The sequence below is a fragment of the Epinephelus moara genome, chromosome 1 (assembly GCF_006386435.1).
Source record: "Epinephelus moara isolate mb chromosome 1, YSFRI_EMoa_1.0, whole genome shotgun sequence".
Taxonomy (NCBI): Eukaryota; Metazoa; Chordata; class Actinopteri; order Perciformes; family Serranidae; genus Epinephelus; species Epinephelus moara.
The window spans coordinates 20,551,418-20,570,131 of record NC_065506.1 but is presented as its reverse complement, the minus strand read 5'-3'; the positions used below and the strand labels follow the sequence as shown (position 1 = coordinate 20,570,131).

The 18,714-nt window shown below is 41.1% G+C and overlaps 1 protein-coding gene across 3 annotated transcripts; it reads left to right on the top strand.

Annotated features, from left to right (window-relative positions):
- Positions 1–423: 423 nt before the first annotated feature.
- Positions 424–16,396, top strand: kctd3 (potassium channel tetramerization domain containing 3). Of its 3 annotated transcripts, none has more exons than XM_050054517.1 (19): positions 424–811; positions 1,158–1,211; positions 2,366–2,411; positions 2,832–2,905; positions 3,025–3,083; positions 4,341–4,421; positions 4,578–4,736; positions 5,334–5,424; positions 5,982–6,172; positions 6,286–6,401; positions 7,088–7,175; positions 7,427–7,543; positions 8,191–8,361; positions 8,520–8,675; positions 9,330–9,426; positions 9,623–9,816; positions 10,055–10,193; positions 11,855–11,977; positions 12,535–16,396. In XM_050054517.1, exons 1-19 carry the CDS (start codon positions 741–743, stop codon positions 13,115–13,117), a joined length of 2,610 nt encoding a protein of 869 aa, XP_049910474.1. In that variant the 5' UTR covers positions 424–740; the 3' UTR covers positions 13,118–16,396. The 3 variants fall into 3 exon arrangements, with proteins under 3 accessions (XP_049910474.1, XP_049910465.1, XP_049910485.1); XM_050054508.1 differs by having other exon boundaries at positions 8,520–8,687; XM_050054528.1 differs by having other exon boundaries at positions 794–901; positions 8,520–8,687.
- The last annotated feature ends 2,318 nt before the right edge of the window (positions 16,397–18,714 follow it).

Genomic DNA, 18,714 nt, shown 5'->3' with positions numbered 1-18,714 from the left:
GTAGCCATTTTAGTTTTATCACTCATTGCTTCATACTCAATCACACTAAACCCCCTTTCGCTAACGTTTTAGTACATCCCGTTGTCTCACATAAAATAAATAAAGTTGAATATGTTTGATTAGTTCGTTTAGCCCTAATTAAATGTCCGGAATAGCTAGTGCAAAAGCTACGTAGGCTAATTCTAGATAGTGTTTAAATATTAGTGATAAAATACGTCAATAAATCCCTCTGTAACCAAGCTTTGACAATACACTTGCTATAAACTTACTATACCAGTCTCAATATTTAGATTTTAAACATCTCGTTTTAACAACTCCTACGACGTTAAAGCGAAGCCGGAAGTGATCGGCGGTGAACACTCTCGCCTCGCCTGCACAGTCTTTGTACAGCTGTTTCACGTTTCTAATATTCTGCGCAAGATGTTATCCACGATTTACACGCAGGGCAGTGATGCAAGCAAGCCCGCTGGAAAATAAAGGGATTCTTGTGTGGCCGCCTTTTGGATAAAAAGGGCCCCTGTCTCTCTTCGCCCACTATGCGGAGGCCAAACGACACCGACGTTGCCCGTATAGGTCGCGTATAACGGGTATTTTATGGAAGGTGGGACGAGGGAGAGGTTGTGAGGCTGGGGAGTCGGGACATTGGCTGAGCTGAGGAGAGGAGCGTTAGCAAGCTAGCTGTGGTGACAGGAACACTTGTAACGGAACAGTGAGTACAGCGACCCGTTGGCTCGGTCATCATGGCTACGAACGGTAACAACTTAACGCCTGGGATGGGAGAAATCATCCAGTTGAACGTCGGGGGGACGAGGTAAGCTTCGTCAACAGGACAGCCTGCGACATGATGGTTATCATAGGGGACATTTGAGCTATGGCTACAGACGTGTATGATGTTGCTGAAGTAAGTTAGATACACCACTCAGGGTTGTTTACTTTGTTAGTAACTACTCTTCTTCTTATCTCTGTCTCACACACACACACACACACACACACACACACACACACACACACACACACTCTAGGGTTTCTTGATGAATTTCCTCAGCAAGCAGCATTAACAGCATGCCTCTACCATCTACCATTGTCATGCCCATGAATGACCCTACATTTTCACAAAGTGTTTGTAATAAACACACTATTGTGTCTTTATACTTCAGGTTCAGCACCTCCAGACAGACTCTGATGTGGATCCCTGACTCTTTCTTCTCAAGGTTGGTTTACTGTTGTCAGCATTTGGACTCTCTGCATAGAATAGATGTGTACTGTTTGTGCAACTTGAGAATCATTGGAAATATTGCCAGCTTCAATGTACTGTTAGAGAGTTTGCATTACGAGGAACATTTGGCTGTGTATGACTGAATGTGTCTGCATAACCACAGTAACGTTATAACACGCACTGCACATATTTCAAGGCAGGTTTAAACCTGACCGTACTCAAATGCAATAAATTTAATTTGTCTAGACGCCCCCTGAAATTAGGCTAATGAGACTGTACTAGGACTGTTGCTACAGCGTTTAGGAATTCTCCCAGAAAGAGGTCAAAGACTCAGTGAGCGTGCTGTAGTGCTCTTGCAACCCCGTAAAACAACATGTGTATTACATAATTAATGTTAAGTAGTGACGTTCATTGTCTTGTCTCTGTTTTGCGTCATACGTCTACCATTCTGGTGATGGAGGATGTCAGGGGATTATGCATACTGAGGGCTATGATTAGGAGAAGGAATATCAAGTCAGATAAATTACTTTTATTAAGTGAGGCAAGTGTATTCATCCAGTATTCAATGTGAACACTGACAGTCATCCCTTGCTTTAAGATTTCTAGGGGGTTTGGAAACTGTTATTGCAATGTTTGGAGTAAGTATATTTGTTTGGGCTTATGTGAATGTTTTCACATGTATCTAGAGAGTTATTTAAATGTGAGTGTAACCCACTGTTAAAGAGGAACAGCTGATCGGGGCTGGGCAAATACCAAAGTCAGAACAAACTCAAACACTGGGCTGAGCTCACAGTGTGACAACAGCTGACCAAGTAGTGTTGAATGCCTGTCAGACTGTCTGCCAGTGCACCTGTCTGCCTGCCTGCCTGTCTGTCAGTCTCTCTGTCCCCAGCTGTCTGCAGTGTGCAGTCAGTATAAAGTCATTCTTCTCACACACACACACACACACACACACACATGCTGATGCAGCAGTAATCTGTAGTTCAACAGGTAAGAGTCATCGTGCAAACTGTATGTGTGTTTAGTTCAGGTAGTGGTAACACAGCTAGTGAGGGGAAATTGAGAAGTCTTTGGTTAAGTGGAGCACTGTATGTGTGTGTGTGTGTGTGTGTGTGTGTGTGTGTGTGTGTGTGTGTGTGTCTTTTCCAGTTTGCTGAGTGGAAGGATATCCACTCTTCGGGATGAAACTGGAGCTGTGAGTATAGCGTTTTTTGCTTCTTATTTAAAAATGATATCTGCTGGCATCTGAAAATTCTCCAAAAGCTTCCAACAGACAGGACCTGACATTTGTAAGATTATATGTGCAAGATCAAGAAGACATATCATATCATTTGAGACAATAATAGACAAAGTCTGTGGTCTGCACCTTACAGGCAGTGTTTCATCATTCAATTTCATCCACTCTCCAGTTGTTAGACAGTGTGCTGTTCAGTGCAGGGCTACAGCTAATGATCATTTTAAATAACAGCTTCATATTCCAATTATTTTTTAGTGACTTCAAGTATTAGAAATTAGTTTTTAAAAAAGCCCATGGTGATTTGAAAACAATTACTTGTCTTTAAGTGGTTGATTAAACCCTGCATTCCTATTATAATATTTGTTCCTCCACTTCTAGATATTCATTGACAGAGACCCCACAGCTTTCGCACCAATTTTGAATTTCCTCCGAACCAAAGAATTGGACCTGCGGTAAGGAAGGAGTCATGACACCATTCAGAAAATATCCCTGAGTGTTTATATTAAGAAGACATTATGTTGAATTGTAACCAGAGTCTTACTGAATACCTCTGCTTGTTCTCTCCCTGCAGGGGTGTCAACATCAGCGTCCTGCGGCATGAAGCAGAGTTTTACGGGATAACTCCTTTAGGTGAGTTGCTTGACAGAGTTTTGGAGGAAATGGAAGTAGCAGCCTTGTTCTGTGCACAAATAGTGGTACAAATAAATATTATGGAAGCCTCATAATGCAATTGCCTTATATCAAGTTTGTAAAGAGCAGTCACTACATGTCTACGACATCACCAGGTGTTACATGCCTGTTGGCTGTTAGGGTACAGTGTGGGCAGCCATAGTGAAAGTGACCTGAGAAATGTTGTTCTAATGTTGTCTTGGCTTCAAATACAACATGACCAAGGCCAAAACCTTATTACTGTTATCTGCATGTACACTAATGCTGTTTTACTTCCTGTTTCGGTGTTTGTAACTTCCCTGCATTGTCTGCACTTGAATGGGAAAGTTACCTTTGTGAGAACTGATCACCTGCTTTAGATCATAATGTGCACAGCAACACACGATACAAAGCGATGTAGTAACATACAATTTAAAATACAGCAGTGGGCTTCAATGCAAAAACAGGATCTAATCATTAATGAACGTTATAACTTAACAATAAAAACAATCATTTTGTCAAAGTTAAAAACAAAATGAGGAAATAGAGTTTAAGGTCTAAAATCAGTAGAGTGAAAGGAGGATTTATTATAATACCCATATAATAGACCATCAGTAATTATAATCACCCATTACCAGGGTGTCTGCAGGTCCGTAAAGAGTCGCAAAATGTCTTAAAGTCTTATAAATATTATGCTTTAATAGTCTTAAATTAAATTTTAATATCTGTGAGGTTTTAAATGACACAAACATTTCATCTAATTTTATTTATCCATATTTTAATTTATTTTTGTCAAAACAAGAATCTCTTTGCGTGAAAGTCCACATTACTGATGTTATAAATCTTTGAACCTACCACTGAATCTAATACTGTCTTTTTACTACATACTTGCATGTATCTGTTTGAAAAGTGTAGTTAAACCTAACTCACTCTAATAACTATATTACTACTTTAAACCTACCTCTGCACAAGATACTTACCTTGATACTTACCAGCAGTGTTTGAATATAAAAGGTGATCGGTCTTAAATTTATTTAAAAAAAATGAACATGAAAAGGTTTTTAAAAAACATTAAATTTAAGTGTCTGATACCTCTAGACACTCTAATGTTTTATAGTAATTAAATAAGTAGTCAGTCTTGAAAAATATCTATCCTGTTACTCTGGTCATTATGGGCTCATTTCAGTTTTTGTGTGTGTGCTCATGTCTGTACCTGTGTGTGTATGTGCATTTGTGCAGTACGGCGCCTGCTGCTGTGTGAGGAACTAGACCGCTCGTCGTGTGGTAGTGTTCTCTTCCATGGTTACCTGCCGCCCCCAGGTAAAGGCATGAAACTGAGAAAGAAAATGAACTGAAAATTCAGTTCAACCAATGTTCCAAAAACAGTTACAGGAAGGAAACAACCTGGTTTTATTATAAAAATACAAATCCGCACACATTCCTGTTTATAATTGTCAGTGTATCTTTCCTTGACAGCCATCCCTGCCCGCAAGTCAAGCCCTGCTTCATCAGCCTCTGGCTCCTCCTCTGATGAGCGACCGGGTCCGAGTGGAGCAGAGGGCTTCACCCGTGTCGGTCCCCCTCCTCACCCATCCCTCACTGCCGCACCTGGAACAGACGACAACCACAAACTGGGTGAGAGTTTATAAGAGTAGCAGATGTAGCAATGAATTATAATTTGACAGTAACCCTGCTACACTGCCCAGCATTCACAGTGTGTCTGCCACATCTATACTGCTTTTGTGCTACCTTATCTATGTTTCTGCATGTTCATATGTTAGTCACATCTGTATGTGTGTGACAGTAAGAGAGTACATGTCCTGTTTATGCTCGTCCACATGTGCGTGTGTTTCTGTGAGTGTGCATTAATGTTGGAGCTAATGTGACCTGACACATCCTTTTACTGCGCTGACTGAGGTAGCCTAGTTTCTCATCGGCCCGCTCTCTGTTGAGGATGACATCAGAGAATATAGTTAGCTGCAATGAACAAAGAGCGTATGTGCTCTGGACTGATGCAGAAAGATTTGGGATGGCTGTTTTATATCATGTAATGATGGTAAAGTAAATACACTGATCCCTGCCTGCTTCTACACCTTTGAGTCACATTTTACTCAGCGATTCAGATGATGACAAATGATGAATAATGATGTTAAAACAAAAGGGAAATTCAGTTGGATCATCAGGCTACATAAGTGCTATGTTAATGTGTATTTTGTGTGTGTGTATGTGCAGGTCCTGTGGTCGACCCCAGGAAGGTGCTGATTATAGCAGGTCACCACAACTGGATTGTAGCAGCTTATGCTCACTTTGTCATCTGCTACAGGTAAAACTGCCACAACATGGTCGGTTCAAACATTCCTCATCCACTCTATAGTTCAAAAGGGGAGGATAAATAATTTATGATGGGAAGATGGAGTCATTATCTGTTGTGTCTCACATTACTCACTGTGCCAGTAAAGTAGTTGTCATCTTTGGCTCCACTTATTGTTTTTGTTAATTCAAGCAGATAAGTTGAGAGCAAACTGTTCTTCGGTTTAATAATTAAGAAAAAAATAAACCCTTTTTTCCAACAGCCTTGTTATGCATTGTGAAAATTTCAACGTGTAATAAAGGTGGTAATAAAAGCTGCCTAAAAACAAGTGAGGTAAAAATGGAAAAAATTCTAAGTGGAACTGATTGTGAACAAGTGTATGAAAAATAAATTTCAATCATTAAAGTCTATATCAGATCTTTTTTATCCCATGCACATCCAGCTTTTTCAAAACACACTTATGAATTCATAACTGTCCTTGTTATATAAAGCACAAAACACTGTATTGTTGCTGACCTTCTGAGTAAGATTAAAAGCAGAGGTAAATGCTTGTCTGTGTGTGTGATCAGGATAAAGGAATCTTCTGGATGGCAGCAGGTGTTTTCCTCTCCCTACCTTGACTGGACCATTGAACGCATCGCACTAAACGCAAAGGTGGTAGGCGGCCCTCATGGAGACAAGGACAAGATGGTGGCTGCCGCCTCTGAGAGCAACATCATCCTCTGGAGCATCCAAGATGGAGGCAGTGGAAATGAGATTGGTAAATAGAGAGTTACTGTATCTGCTTGTGTCTGTGTGTTTGATCAAAGTTAAACTGACCTGACTGGACTTTGAAAAATGTTATCTAACTCCCTCCTCTCCCCGCCACCTCAGGTGTGTTCAGTCTCGGTGTACCTGTGGATGACCTCTTCTTCATCGGGAACCAGCTGGTGGCTACGAGCCACACAGGGAAGGTTGGGGTGTGGAATGCAGTCACGCAGCACTGGCAGGTAGGAGGGCCTGTATGTGTGTGTGTGTGTGTGTGTTTGTGTAAAAGAGATGTAGAGAGATGGTGCACACAGTATCATTTCATAACTCACAATAGCCTTCTTTCAAGATAAGATAATGTTTTACTAGTCCCACGACTAGATGGGATAGTGCAAAAGAATTACAAAGCATATAATAAGTAAACAGTTGAAAACAAAACATAAATAGAAAGGCTGAATGACTGAATTCACATTACTGCATGAGGGAGTATAGATATAGTATACACTGATGTTGCACATAAGTGATGAATTGTCAGTTAGTATTATGGTCAGATAGTAATACTCAGGTGGATGTTGATGAGGAGGATGAGGACCAGACAGACAGAGAGAGAGACTGTGTGGCAGTGACAGTGTAGCTGCGGTGCAAAATTCAAGACACAGGCAGAGAGTGGCAACAGTCAGGGAGGTGCAAGGGTTGGAGAGAAGCAAGGGAGAACAGGAGAACAACAGAGTGACAGCATTTTGTCTTGCATTGCAAATTTTTGCAACACATATAACAATAAAAAGCATCAGACTCGGTGTGCACAGTATCTGTGTGTAACTTTTTTTATCGGATGACAGATTAAAACGGTGCATACAAAAAATATAGACTTGTGTGCAAAGGCTGCAACACCTGATTGTGAGTTATTCTTTTTGTGTGTGTGTTCAAGGTTCAAGATGTGGTTCCTATTACCAGTTGTGACACAGCAGGATCCTTCCTGCTACTGGGCTGCAACAATGGGTCCATCTACTACATTGGTACACACATTTACACACACAGTTTCCTATCACCTGCCACTCAGTTTATTGGATGTTTGTGAATTTAATTGAAGTGACTTTGTGTGATGTTTAGAAAATGCTTCTAAGAGCGCCTTGATGATTTTTTTAAAGAAAAGTAATTTTTATTTAAATGATTCTGAGTCAACACAGGGACTGGATACTGGATCTAGATTTTATAAATTCCTCTCAAACCTCAACACATTAACATTTCGTCGTCTTCTTCTTTTCAGACATGCAGAAGTTTCCACTGAGGATGAAGGATAATGATCTTCTAGTGACGGAGCTTTATCATGACCCTTCAAATGATGCCATCACTGCGCTGTCCGTCTACCTCACACCTAAAACCAGTCAGTACACAAGTCTTTCTTAAAAACATAAAACTCGGCTGTCTGTTCAGTCGAAAGATACAAATACTTTTAAAATTGGTGCTACGTGACCAGATAAATCAAAGAAAAGTAGCTGTGGTATTTGCTTTTGCTCAAGAGGTAGAAAACCTATAACTACCAGAATGCACTGTGCCGCACTAGACCAATAAACACGGCGACTGATGGGTTATAAAATGTGCGTTTGGTCGTTTCAACACAGGAAACAATAAAGCAGCCAGCTGGTAACAAATGGTCTTGTATTACTGCCAAGCAGTACACTAAAATACGTTTCTAAAAGCTTTTAAGCTGAGAAATAGGCAACGCAGTAACAGAATCTTGCTTCATATTTCATCAGCACTGCCTATTTTGGTCTCAGTATTTTCAGCCTCTGTTTTTACAGTACAGGAAACAGTATGACGCCCACTTGCTGTCCATAAATTCTCATATTAAAGCCATACAGTGCAATATAATATGTCTATGAAAACAGTTTAGGCGAGGAATAGGCAATACATAAAGGGACAGTTTTGGGTATAACATAAATCACAGTTGTTGACCTGACATTAAAAATGTTGTGTGTGTATTTGTGTTGTGTCTTTCTGTCCTCCCCCTCCGTCTCCCTGCTCTCTCAGGTGTGAGTGGGAACTGGATAGAGATAGCTTATGGGACGAGCAGCGGTGCAGTGAGAGTGATTGTGCAGCACCCAGAGACGGTGGGATCGGGCCCCCAGCTCTTCCAGACGTTCACTGTGCACAGGAGCCCAGTGACAAAGATCATGCTGTCTGAGAAACATCTGGTGTCAGGTGAGGAAGGTGTAGCAGGTTGGAGGATAAGACAGTTTCTCTGCTGATAGAGGGAACTGGAGGGGGTAATAGAGGAGTGACACATCAGTCTCTCTTTGTTACACACCCCTCTGTATACCTGTGATTGTCATCTTGTGTCGTTTTTCTGTGTGTGTCAGTGTGTGCAGACAACAACCATGTTCGGACATGGACGGTGACCCGGTTCAGAGGGATGATCTCCACCCAGCCAGGCTCCACCCCTCTGGCCTCCTTCAAAATACTGTCCCTGGAGGAGACGGAGAGCCACGGCAGCTATGGCTCTGGGAACGATATTGGTGAGAGATTAAGTAAGAGAAGTATAGAGGAAATATAAGAATATAAGAAGGGAAGATTGATCAATATGAGGGAAAGATAGATGCATCTACAGTAAATGGAGGAAGAGAGGGATCATCTGATACTATCCCGGCAAAAGATTGGGTTTGACATTGGTAGTAACAAATGGATTTTATCTTTGCATTCAAATTCAGTAGATAGCAGATACTCTCTGTGCAGATATGAAAAAGTGTGTCACCAGCTGTGACAGCCTTGACACACACTAAATACTGCCGACATGTCTGAAACTGCCAACAGGCTTTAACTGTAAATTGATTATTGCTTTAAAGTAGCTACAAGGAGTTTTCATTATTCTGTCATTTTGGGTGGTTATTATCACGCTGATGTATCTTCAAGTGTTAGTTTTAGTTATTTGATGCTATAAAAAGGGGTCTGACAACATAATTGACAGCTATGTGTGTCAGTCGGTGTGCTTGCGATCAATGAACACTGGTAAAACAAATGTGTGGGCAGGAACTTAATACTGCGGTGACTGCTACTGCACAGACTCTGGCTCCAAATGACATCACCAGCGCAAGATGGCAGCAGCTGTATCCGGGATATTTTGGCTTCATTTTTGTTCTCTGGGAGAGACTGATTGTGTCTCCTGCCCTCAGGTCCATTTGGAGAGAGAGATGATCAGCAGGTGTTCATACAGAAGGTGATCCCCATCACCAATAAACTGTTTGTGAGGCTCTCATCTACTGGAAAGAGGTTTGATATTCTCCATCTGTCTCTCTTTCAACTTTGCTCCTGATTTTTATCTATCTTATATTGTTATAAACTGGGACTGTGCTTCATCTCACCAAGTTTCTTTCTTTCCCACTGTCCGTCAACTTATCTGTAGGCGTTTAGTATTTCTGTTTGACCTTTGCCTCATGCTACCTGTTTACGTTTGTGTTTGTGTCAGGATCTGTGAAGTGCAGTCAGTGGATGGGACCACCATCTCTTCCTTCATGGTGCGGGAGTGCGAGGGTTCGAGCCGGATGGGGTCGCGACCTCGGCGCTATCTGTTCACTGGTCATGGCAACGGCAGCATCCAAATGTGGGACCTGACCACAGCGATGGACACCGCCAACAAAGGAGAGGAGAAGAAGAGAGAGGGTGAGCAGAAAGAGATGGATAGGGGGAGAAAGAGGGGAGACAGAACTGTGTGTGCTTGTGGGAGAAGAGATGAAGAACAGTAATGTAAGAAAGCATGTCTGTGGCTGGTTTTACTCACCTGCAAAAAAAACAAAATCCTGGAAATACAGTAGACTATTTCTAGGATTCAATATTATTGTTTTACTTTGATGAAATACTGTAAATGTGTGTTCTGAAGCTGCTTATGTGTTTGACACAGATGTAGGTGGGCCTACAGAGGAGGAGCTGCTGCAGCTGTTGGACCAGTGTGACCTGAGCACCTCCCGCTGCGCTACACCAAATATTAGCCCGGCCCCCTCCATGCTGCACCACACACGCCTCAGAGAGTCCTGCTCAAGGTTAGAAAGTGCTCACATACCACATTAAAGGAATGCTTCACCCACAAAATGACCATTAGTGTATCAATTACTCATCGCGTGTTGAATTCTTGAATCCGTATAGAAAACTGTTTCTCTCTCATGCCTCCATTGCAAACAAAGAATCCAAAAACAGAGAAAGTTCTTGATGAGTTTATCCAGTCGTATGGTCAGTGCTTTGCCGGGGTCCTGACCTTTGAATCCTCTACTCCAGAGAGTTGACTAATCATCTGGTGTTGTGACACAAAACGGCAGTTTCTTGGTTTCAATAAAAAACAACCAATGAGCACTGTGGGGGGACTAACAATTTGTCTTGTCAATATCACCTGACATTGCAGTTTGTTTTACTTGGCTCCGCTCCACCGCACTCTTTAAACCCTGGCAAAATAAGTATGTTGGCATGGCTACACATCAGTGGAGTTAACATTACATTAGATTCGGATTCATTGGTTAGGGAAAATTGAATCCCCCCTCCCCCACGAAACTCGGAGTGGACGCAATGTCAGACTGAAGATGGAAACCGAGAGTAATGAGGTGACAGTTCTGTGAAATCCGGCAACTCAGTTCTTCCCAAACACATGCTTTTTTGCAAAAACCTCACTATTCAAAACACTTCCCCATACAAGTAATGTTCATGGGTAAGCACATACATTTGAACTCTGCTTACGCATTACATTTCTTAAATTGTGCATTTTGCAGTTTTTTTTAAATAGTAAGGTATTAGTGAAAATAAACATGTTCGGGAAACACAGAGCACACAACTACATAAATGAGACTTGGATTATACTGCACAAGTTGTGTGAGAGTTTGTAGTTTGGGTCATCCTAGTTTTAATGGACATCGGAGGACTGTGTATCACTGGGTTTAATTGAGACTGTGCAATAAGCCACTAAATGTCTTTTAAACTACCAAAGAAAGGAGTAAGAATCATCCATCTGAATGTTTGTAGCCTAAAAAATAAGGTGCAAGAACTAAGTTCTCTGCTGCTCAGAAATGCTCTACATATTACAGCTGTGTCTGAAACACACTGAGATGCATCTGCTTTAGACACTAAGGTGGCGATACAAGGGTATGACATATTCATACATGACAGAAATAAGCATGGGGGAGGTTTACTGTTTTACATTCAAGATCATATACCGGTCAAAATAAGAAAATATCTAAGTTTACCAGATGTGAAAGTGCTGTGGCTTTAACCTTAGCGGGCTGTTGCTACAGAGCACTCAGCTCTAATACACAGTATTTTTAGTACATATGCACAATGGTAGTCACAGATACTGACAGAGACATACTTTGTTGGAGACCTTAACACTGACTGGTTCTCCAATACATCTACACTGCAAAAAACATCTCAAATTCAAGGTAACATGGGGTAATTGATTTACAAATGATTATTTTGTGAGTGAAGTATTCCTATGAAGACAAACAGGCAGATGGACATGCATATAAAATAAGAAACCAATCTGCTAATCATCTTCCCTATCTCACTACAGATACATGCGTACATACATTTATACACAAAAGAAGGATCTGTTTGTCTCAATACTGTGATCACAACATCACAGTAAATAACAGTGAGAAGTGTTGTGAAGGTGTTTTCAACGACCACTGAAGCTCTTACCTGTCTCTTGTATTTCTGTCAGTCTGCAGTTACAGGCCCAGGAGCCCATTCCTGAGAGCCAGGCTACATATGGAGCTGTGCGACCCTACAGAGAGAGCCCCTTGCTGGCCCGTGCTCGACGAACTGAGTCCTTCCACAGCTACAGGTGAGATCATGTTTGTCTCATAGTACAAATACATTAAAGAGTCGCTTCACCCATATTACAAAACACATTTCTTCACCGACACCTAGTGGTATCAAGCCAAGCACATCATTTGCTATGGAGACGTTGTCGCTGTCTCGTCTCGTCACATTAGTGTGAACTGGCAGGTTTTCAGAACGTCGCAGCCTGGTGCATCGCAAGTAGTCGCAACTTTCAACTTGTCACAAATCTCTAGTCTGAACTGGGCTTTATAGTGGTGCTCCATGTCCTGAAGAGCTTCAGCACTTTTATGTTCCTGTGTTCTACTCACACCTGATTGGAAAGATCTAGTAGTTTTAGCCAATGAAGAACAGGGAGAAGTGGAAAATATGCAGTGCTGTCTCTCTCCAGAACCACAAGTGAGGACGATTAGCACCTGCAGTTTTAAACACATCCTCTCTGTGTGATAATAATCTGATTATGCTATGATTATGCTTGGAAAACGTTGAGTTGTCTTTGTCTGCATTATATTTATTTATCTATCCACCTGTACCTGACTCCATCCGTCCATTTTTCTGTAGAGACTTCCAGAACTTCAGCCTGAGTCGAGGTATTCTGGACAGCACTGGTCAAACGTCCACACAGGGCCTCAGCCAGACCCTTGATGTCCGCCGTTCACTCTGCGACTTTGGTCCTGATGACAGCGAGAGGAGAGCCTCAGCTATGGAGTTCTGGGCGTGCCGAACAGCCAGCTCAAGCTCGAACACAGTTATGGGAGCCATGACGACCGCTGGTGTTTCCGGGATGAAGACAGAAAGCGGTCAAGAGTCACTACGACAACCTCCTGACAGCCCGGTTCCCGGAGGTGACGTTAGGCGAAAGGTGCTCCCACAGCCAGAGGAGGGAGAAGGTGGGGGATCAGGGGGAGAGGGGGCAAAGGTGGAGGGAGGTGTCAGGAAGAGAGGAGTACTAGACGGAGGCTTTCTGGGGAGGAAGAAGGCTCCCCCAGTCCCCCACCTCGCCTCTGTGCCGTCTGGATCGGAAGGTGGTGGCAGCGACTCATCTTCCAATGCTTCCCCCTCCCCAACAAAACTCTCTTCCTCCACCTCACCCAGACACAGGAAGCTGGCGCCTGAGCCATCCAATCAGGACAGCAGCCTGTGACGGAGAGTGCCCACCACCCTTTTCTTTTGGTACCCAGTCGGAGGAGTCATCTTGTAGATGCACATTTTGGAGATGAGTTCTGGATATCACAGCAGAGGAGGAATGTGGCTTTGAGGAGTAACTGGATAAAGGACCTTCTTCTGTAGGAACTCCAACACATGATGCTAACATGCTTTAATGAGTCTGTGTCTCAGGACGAGTCAAATATACTCTGTTTGCTTTTTACGCTGAAAAACTCGAATTTAAACCATACACCTTTTATTTCATTTAAAGGAACAGTTCACGCCCAAATCAAATATACATATTTTTCCTCTTACCTGTAGTAGTGTTTATCAGTCTGGATTGTTTTGGAGTGAGTTGCCGAGTGTTGGAGACACTCACAGTACTACATAGTACTACAGGTAAGGGGGAAAATATATGTTCTTGATTTGGGGGTGAACTATCATTTTAAGTCAGTGAAACTCAAACATTGGTGTCATACATTTGACTACAAAATCTATCTAACATGACGAAGCAGTTGCAACACCCCTACGCCAACAGCATGCCATCTCAACCAAGGCAGGAATACATTTTGTTTTTGATCTTTTAAGGGATTTTAAGTTTTATCAAAGTTGTAAAATCCTCCGGGTACAACTGGCGCTCCAACTATCTCAGTTTGCTTTTGGTGTAACAGATGATGGGTGATAAGGTTCACACTTTCAGGCACAAATAGCAGCAATTTACCAGCTTGGAGAACCACTGAAATTGGTTTCTCTCCATGTGTTGATGTACAGTAACTACAGGAACATACAGAAGTCCATCTGGCCAGGTATTATCAAGGGCCTGTTGTTGCTGCCTGTTAGGTTGAAGCACAAGCAATCGTAAGGCCACCAATGTGTAGCTTGAATCTTAAACTCATCAAGGTTCATCAAAATAACAAGCACATATGCACAGCACAGTGCTAGTAAAAGACTGAGGGTTTTAAACACTATCCAAGGAGCATTTTATCCTGTGGGATCCTCTAATGGAGCAAAAGGGAATTAACAAATGCACAGTTTGTACTTTTATCAAATATTTAAAGTGTTTTTATTGACTTAAAGTCTGGCAGGAATGAATTTGTCCAGACCCTGACCTAACTTGTTCAAGCTTACCCCAAACTCCTGCTTACAAACAGAAAACAAAGAATTACTGTGATTATCAGAAATAACCCATCACAAAAATACTCAATTTACAATAATATAAAAGATGAGAAAGTTATTTCGGGAGATTTACCAAACAAATTGACTAATCATTTCAGCATTTCAGATTAATCAAAAGGATCAGGACCCTTTAAAAACTCATGATAACGTCTCTCTGACAATAAGTGCAATATGTCGCACAGTGAATTTTACTGAAACATACCTGAAATATGTCGCCCTAGCTGGAACCATGGCACCCACCTGAACCCTAATGTGTATCCACTTTTCTGCAGCTAGAGACACATTAGTTTCTGTTGTTGAAGCAGTGACATAAAAAGCCAATGTTTAGCTAGCAGTAAAATAATTTTGCAGCTCCTACATGCAGTAAAACCTTGGAACCCTGCAACTAGCTGAACTAAATGAACTGTGGTCGTTTTAAATTTGACCAGTTACACTTTTGCTTTTTCTGCTATAATGAGCCAAAATGTCTGCTGCCTAATCCAACACAGCAGCAATTTAGGAAGGAACTTTCAGAAGAAGAAAACAAATTAGTGGCACACATGTGGAAAGCTTACTGTTAGAGGCAAGTTTTAGGTTTTATTTGTGTTTGTTTGATTTCTTTTAGAGTTTAATCCATCATAAAGATCACATTTAGACAAACAGTGACAGCAAGCAAATATACAGACACATTCCTCTGTGTCTAAACAGAGAAACTATTTGGTATGTCACTGTTCAGACAGCTACAAAAAGGAAAAACTGTTTGTGTTCCTGTCAACTCAATCTATTCTTCTCACAGTGGTGCCTGTGCAAGATCACACTAATTATCATTATTTTATATATTTTTTTACAGTATCACAATACAACTACACTCAGCTCAATACAAGGACCTGGTACACTACATCACTTTACTCCTGTTGCAACAGAACGTGTCTTGTTTTGTTTCAGATGACTGTCGCAGTGCCTTATTTAACTTGTTTGACAGTTATCAGCCTGTTTTCATTGAAAAGGATTCTGACCAAAGGCTTGTGACGACTGTGGAGCCACGTGACGGACCTGTCCGCTCTGGCTCTGGCTAGAACTGTCTCATGATAGATTTACAGCGGGCCAGATCAGATTCTCTGAGTGGTCACGTGAAGATAGGCATCACAGTACATTTTAAATCATCAACACTTACTGTAAATTGTAAATAACATTGACAAAGATGAAAACTGGAAAGTCCATCTAGTTGTGAAGGCCTTAAAGGACAGGTTCATGTTAAATGGCAGCGTCCTTAATTAGCATACCTTTACTGCTTGAACCCATCTGATCCCCTGTGAGATATCCATTAGCTGTGTGTTTGGAATAAGTTAAAGAAATCAGGCCAGCTCTTGATGTACGGTACTATTTTATAATTCACGTGGGGACAACTGCAAAAAATTGTGACAGTAAAAAGATTAAACAGAACTGGAAAGGATGTCCTGAAATGTTTTTGCCAAATCCATCAGCTATATAACCTCCTTTAAGTCACTGCTTAATCTAAACTGACCTGCGACCCCTGCCTGTACAAAGACGTGCATTTTTATACGCTAATTACCTGTACGATAAGTAGACATACATATTCAAAACAAAATCCTAATGTGGATGCATTGATGTGTGTTATGGTGTGTCGATACTTAACACTGTTGTTCATTACATATTGTTAATAATCATATAATGCTTATATTGATATTACCGTGCTATTGGACCTAACTGCATTTGCACTTGCACTATTAAGACTAACATTAAATTGCTAGTGTTTATTTTATATATACATATATATGAAAATATAAAGTTTAAAGTGTATTTCAGCACATAACTGTTTGTCTTCTGTCTGTCCTTATCTGTCGTCCCTCGGTTCCTCTCTGGCTATGTTTACATTATATTGCAGCCAGATGCTAGCGAGCTAAAAGGAATACATATCTGTTTGTTTAAACTGCCCTGTACATCTTTGTTTTACGTTGTGTACGTTAGAAATGCTGCATTCTGTTGTAATGTTATTCACAGTGCTGACCCATGATCAGATGTAATGTTAACAGTGAACATTTCAGAGCCTCAATGTTCATGCAATTTCAACAACTGTGTTCACTAAAACCTCTCAAACCTGGACATGTTTCCTTCCTTTCTCTCAGTAGATAGAGATGCAATGAAAAAGAGTGATGAGATACAGTTTAGCTGTATTGTTTTCTCCATTTTGACAAAGTTAGTCTGAAGAAACAGCAAAATTTCAGCTATTTACAGAAGATATTTCAAATCTGTATAATCACAAAGCTGTAAAGTGTAGCACCTGTTTACCTTGTTTAGTTTCTACATTCAGTATGCATGTTTTAACACTTTGTATTGAACAAAGTTACACTGTTTTAGACCATTAAAGTCACTCCAGTTTTCCAGAAAACAGATTAAGACTAACAGAAACTATTAAAAATTATTTGGGATCTGAGATGTTTGAATGTATGAGAGTGTGAGATGACAAGATCTTTGACAAGATAATTAAAACAAACATATAATTGACTGTGAAAGGGACAGTTCACCCTTTAAATCAACAGTACATATTTTCCTCTTACCTATAGTACTATTTATCAATCTAGATTTTTTCGGTGTGAGTTGTAAGCAGTTTCATGTAGGAACTATTTTCTTTTTACCAAACTACGCCTGCCAACCGTATCACGAAGAAGAAGGAAGTGTGCATCTACTGCTAGCTCACCTAGCACCACTGAGCTAGGTAACGTTGTAGCTCAGCCAAGAAGGACGCCATTGATGTTTACATCTCTGTCACGAACAAAGCCTCTCGTCCATGTGTAGATGCACGCTTCCTTCTGTGCCATGATATAGTTGCCAGTTGTGGTTCAATAAAAGAAAAAAAAGTTCCTACATTAAACTGCTCACAACAAGGTCTGTGGATTATGTCGAGTAACCACATTGTGAGTTCTGGAAAGAGACATTGCTGTTGAGTTTTTTTAAATGTATTTTTTTCTTTGAGCACCACAAGGCGAGTGCCATCTAGTTCCATTATATGCGAGAGAAGCAGACAGCTCTACAGTCGATATCTCCAAAACTCTGCAACTCACACCAAAACAATCTAGATCTATAAATAGCTCCACAGGTAAGAGGAAAAATATGTAATTTTGATTTTAGGGTGAACTGTCCCTTTAATGATTTTATTAAAGCAGTTTAAACTTTTTTGCAGTTTCACCTTTAACGCTAGACTCAGTAAAAAAACAGGCTGAAATAAATTTTAAGCACAGGGTTTGTGTGGTTAACCTGCCAAAGTGCGCAATTTTTGTTTTGCTTGAGTATCACAGAGGGGTGTGTGTGTGTGTGTGTGTGTGTGTGTATGTATGTGTGTGAGTGTGTGTGTCTCCCCAGCGCTTTCATTTCACTAACCTTCCCGTTCAGACAGTCTCCTCTCTGAGACGCCGTCTGTCGTCATCGTGATTTATGAGTTTAATAAAATCGTGTGTGTGTGTGTGTGTGTGTGTGTGTAGCTCAGGGCCATACTGTCCCTTACAATCACTCCACGAGCTCTCTTTTCACAACCTCTCCCTCCCTCCATGGCTGACAATAGCTGTGAATGTGGCTGTGAATGTTTTAGAAGTGCCCTTGTCAGACTGGTGTCCTTGAGCGAGGGCACGGTTGTTACTGCCAGTTTGTTAATTTCAGACTTGCCTTGATGTTCCCTTAAGGGACGCAGGAGCAAAACTAAATTACTGCTGCATAGTTTTGACGGAGATACCGACCCTCTGTGTGTTGGCGGAGGCGTGTGTGACTGTGTGTGTGGTAACTAAAGTCTCTGTACAGCTGATGGCACATCTGTGTTATACTAAGTCAGCAAAAAAGAACAGCATTTCATCCTCAGCTGGATAAACCATGACCAGGCTGAGGCACAGGAGTGTGTTACGCTAAGTATCTCAGTTGTGTCCCCAAGTGTGTTCCTCACTTCTGTACACACGCAAATTATTCAACTATGTGTTCAAACTGTTTTGCTTTCATAATTGTAGTTCTACAAATTTAAATGATTATTTACACATATTAACCTCACCATAAACAAATAATTATGTATCACTAGTGGAGTGTTTGTCCTCATGCATCAGTATTATGAATTTCATGCCTTAAACATGGAATGGTACGTTTGTGTGTCTTTAATTTTGAGCTCCTGCATTTAAATACTGACATCTCCTCTGTTCACTGTGGAGTAAAACAATGTTAAACTGCAACACGCTGTCTTTGGCTCTTCTTTTAATTTGTTTTTCACAGGAATGCTGTGCCATGCTATCATGCAACTTTGTATTCAAGTTCAAATTCATCAGACAGGCCACAAATAGATAGATAAGGAATGATTCTTGGATAATTTTAAAATGTCTGCAGCCATATATGAATATTTAACTGAGACACAGTCATGCTGAAAGGATCAGGATTAACTATTCG

Bases quoted from the DNA above. Each gene is read 5' to 3' on its own strand.
- kctd3 (XM_050054508.1), top strand. From the start codon at position 741: ATGGCTACGAACGGTAACAACTTAACGCCTGGGATGGGAGAAATCATC. The intron at 7,544-8,190 runs GTCAGTACACAA...CTGCTCTCTCAG, and splicing joins CTACCTCACACCTAAAACCA to GTGTGAGTGGGAACTGGATA. The intron at 8,362-8,519 runs GTGAGGAAGGTG...TGTGTGTGTCAG, and splicing joins TGAGAAACATCTGGTGTCAG to TGTGTGCAGACAACAACCAT.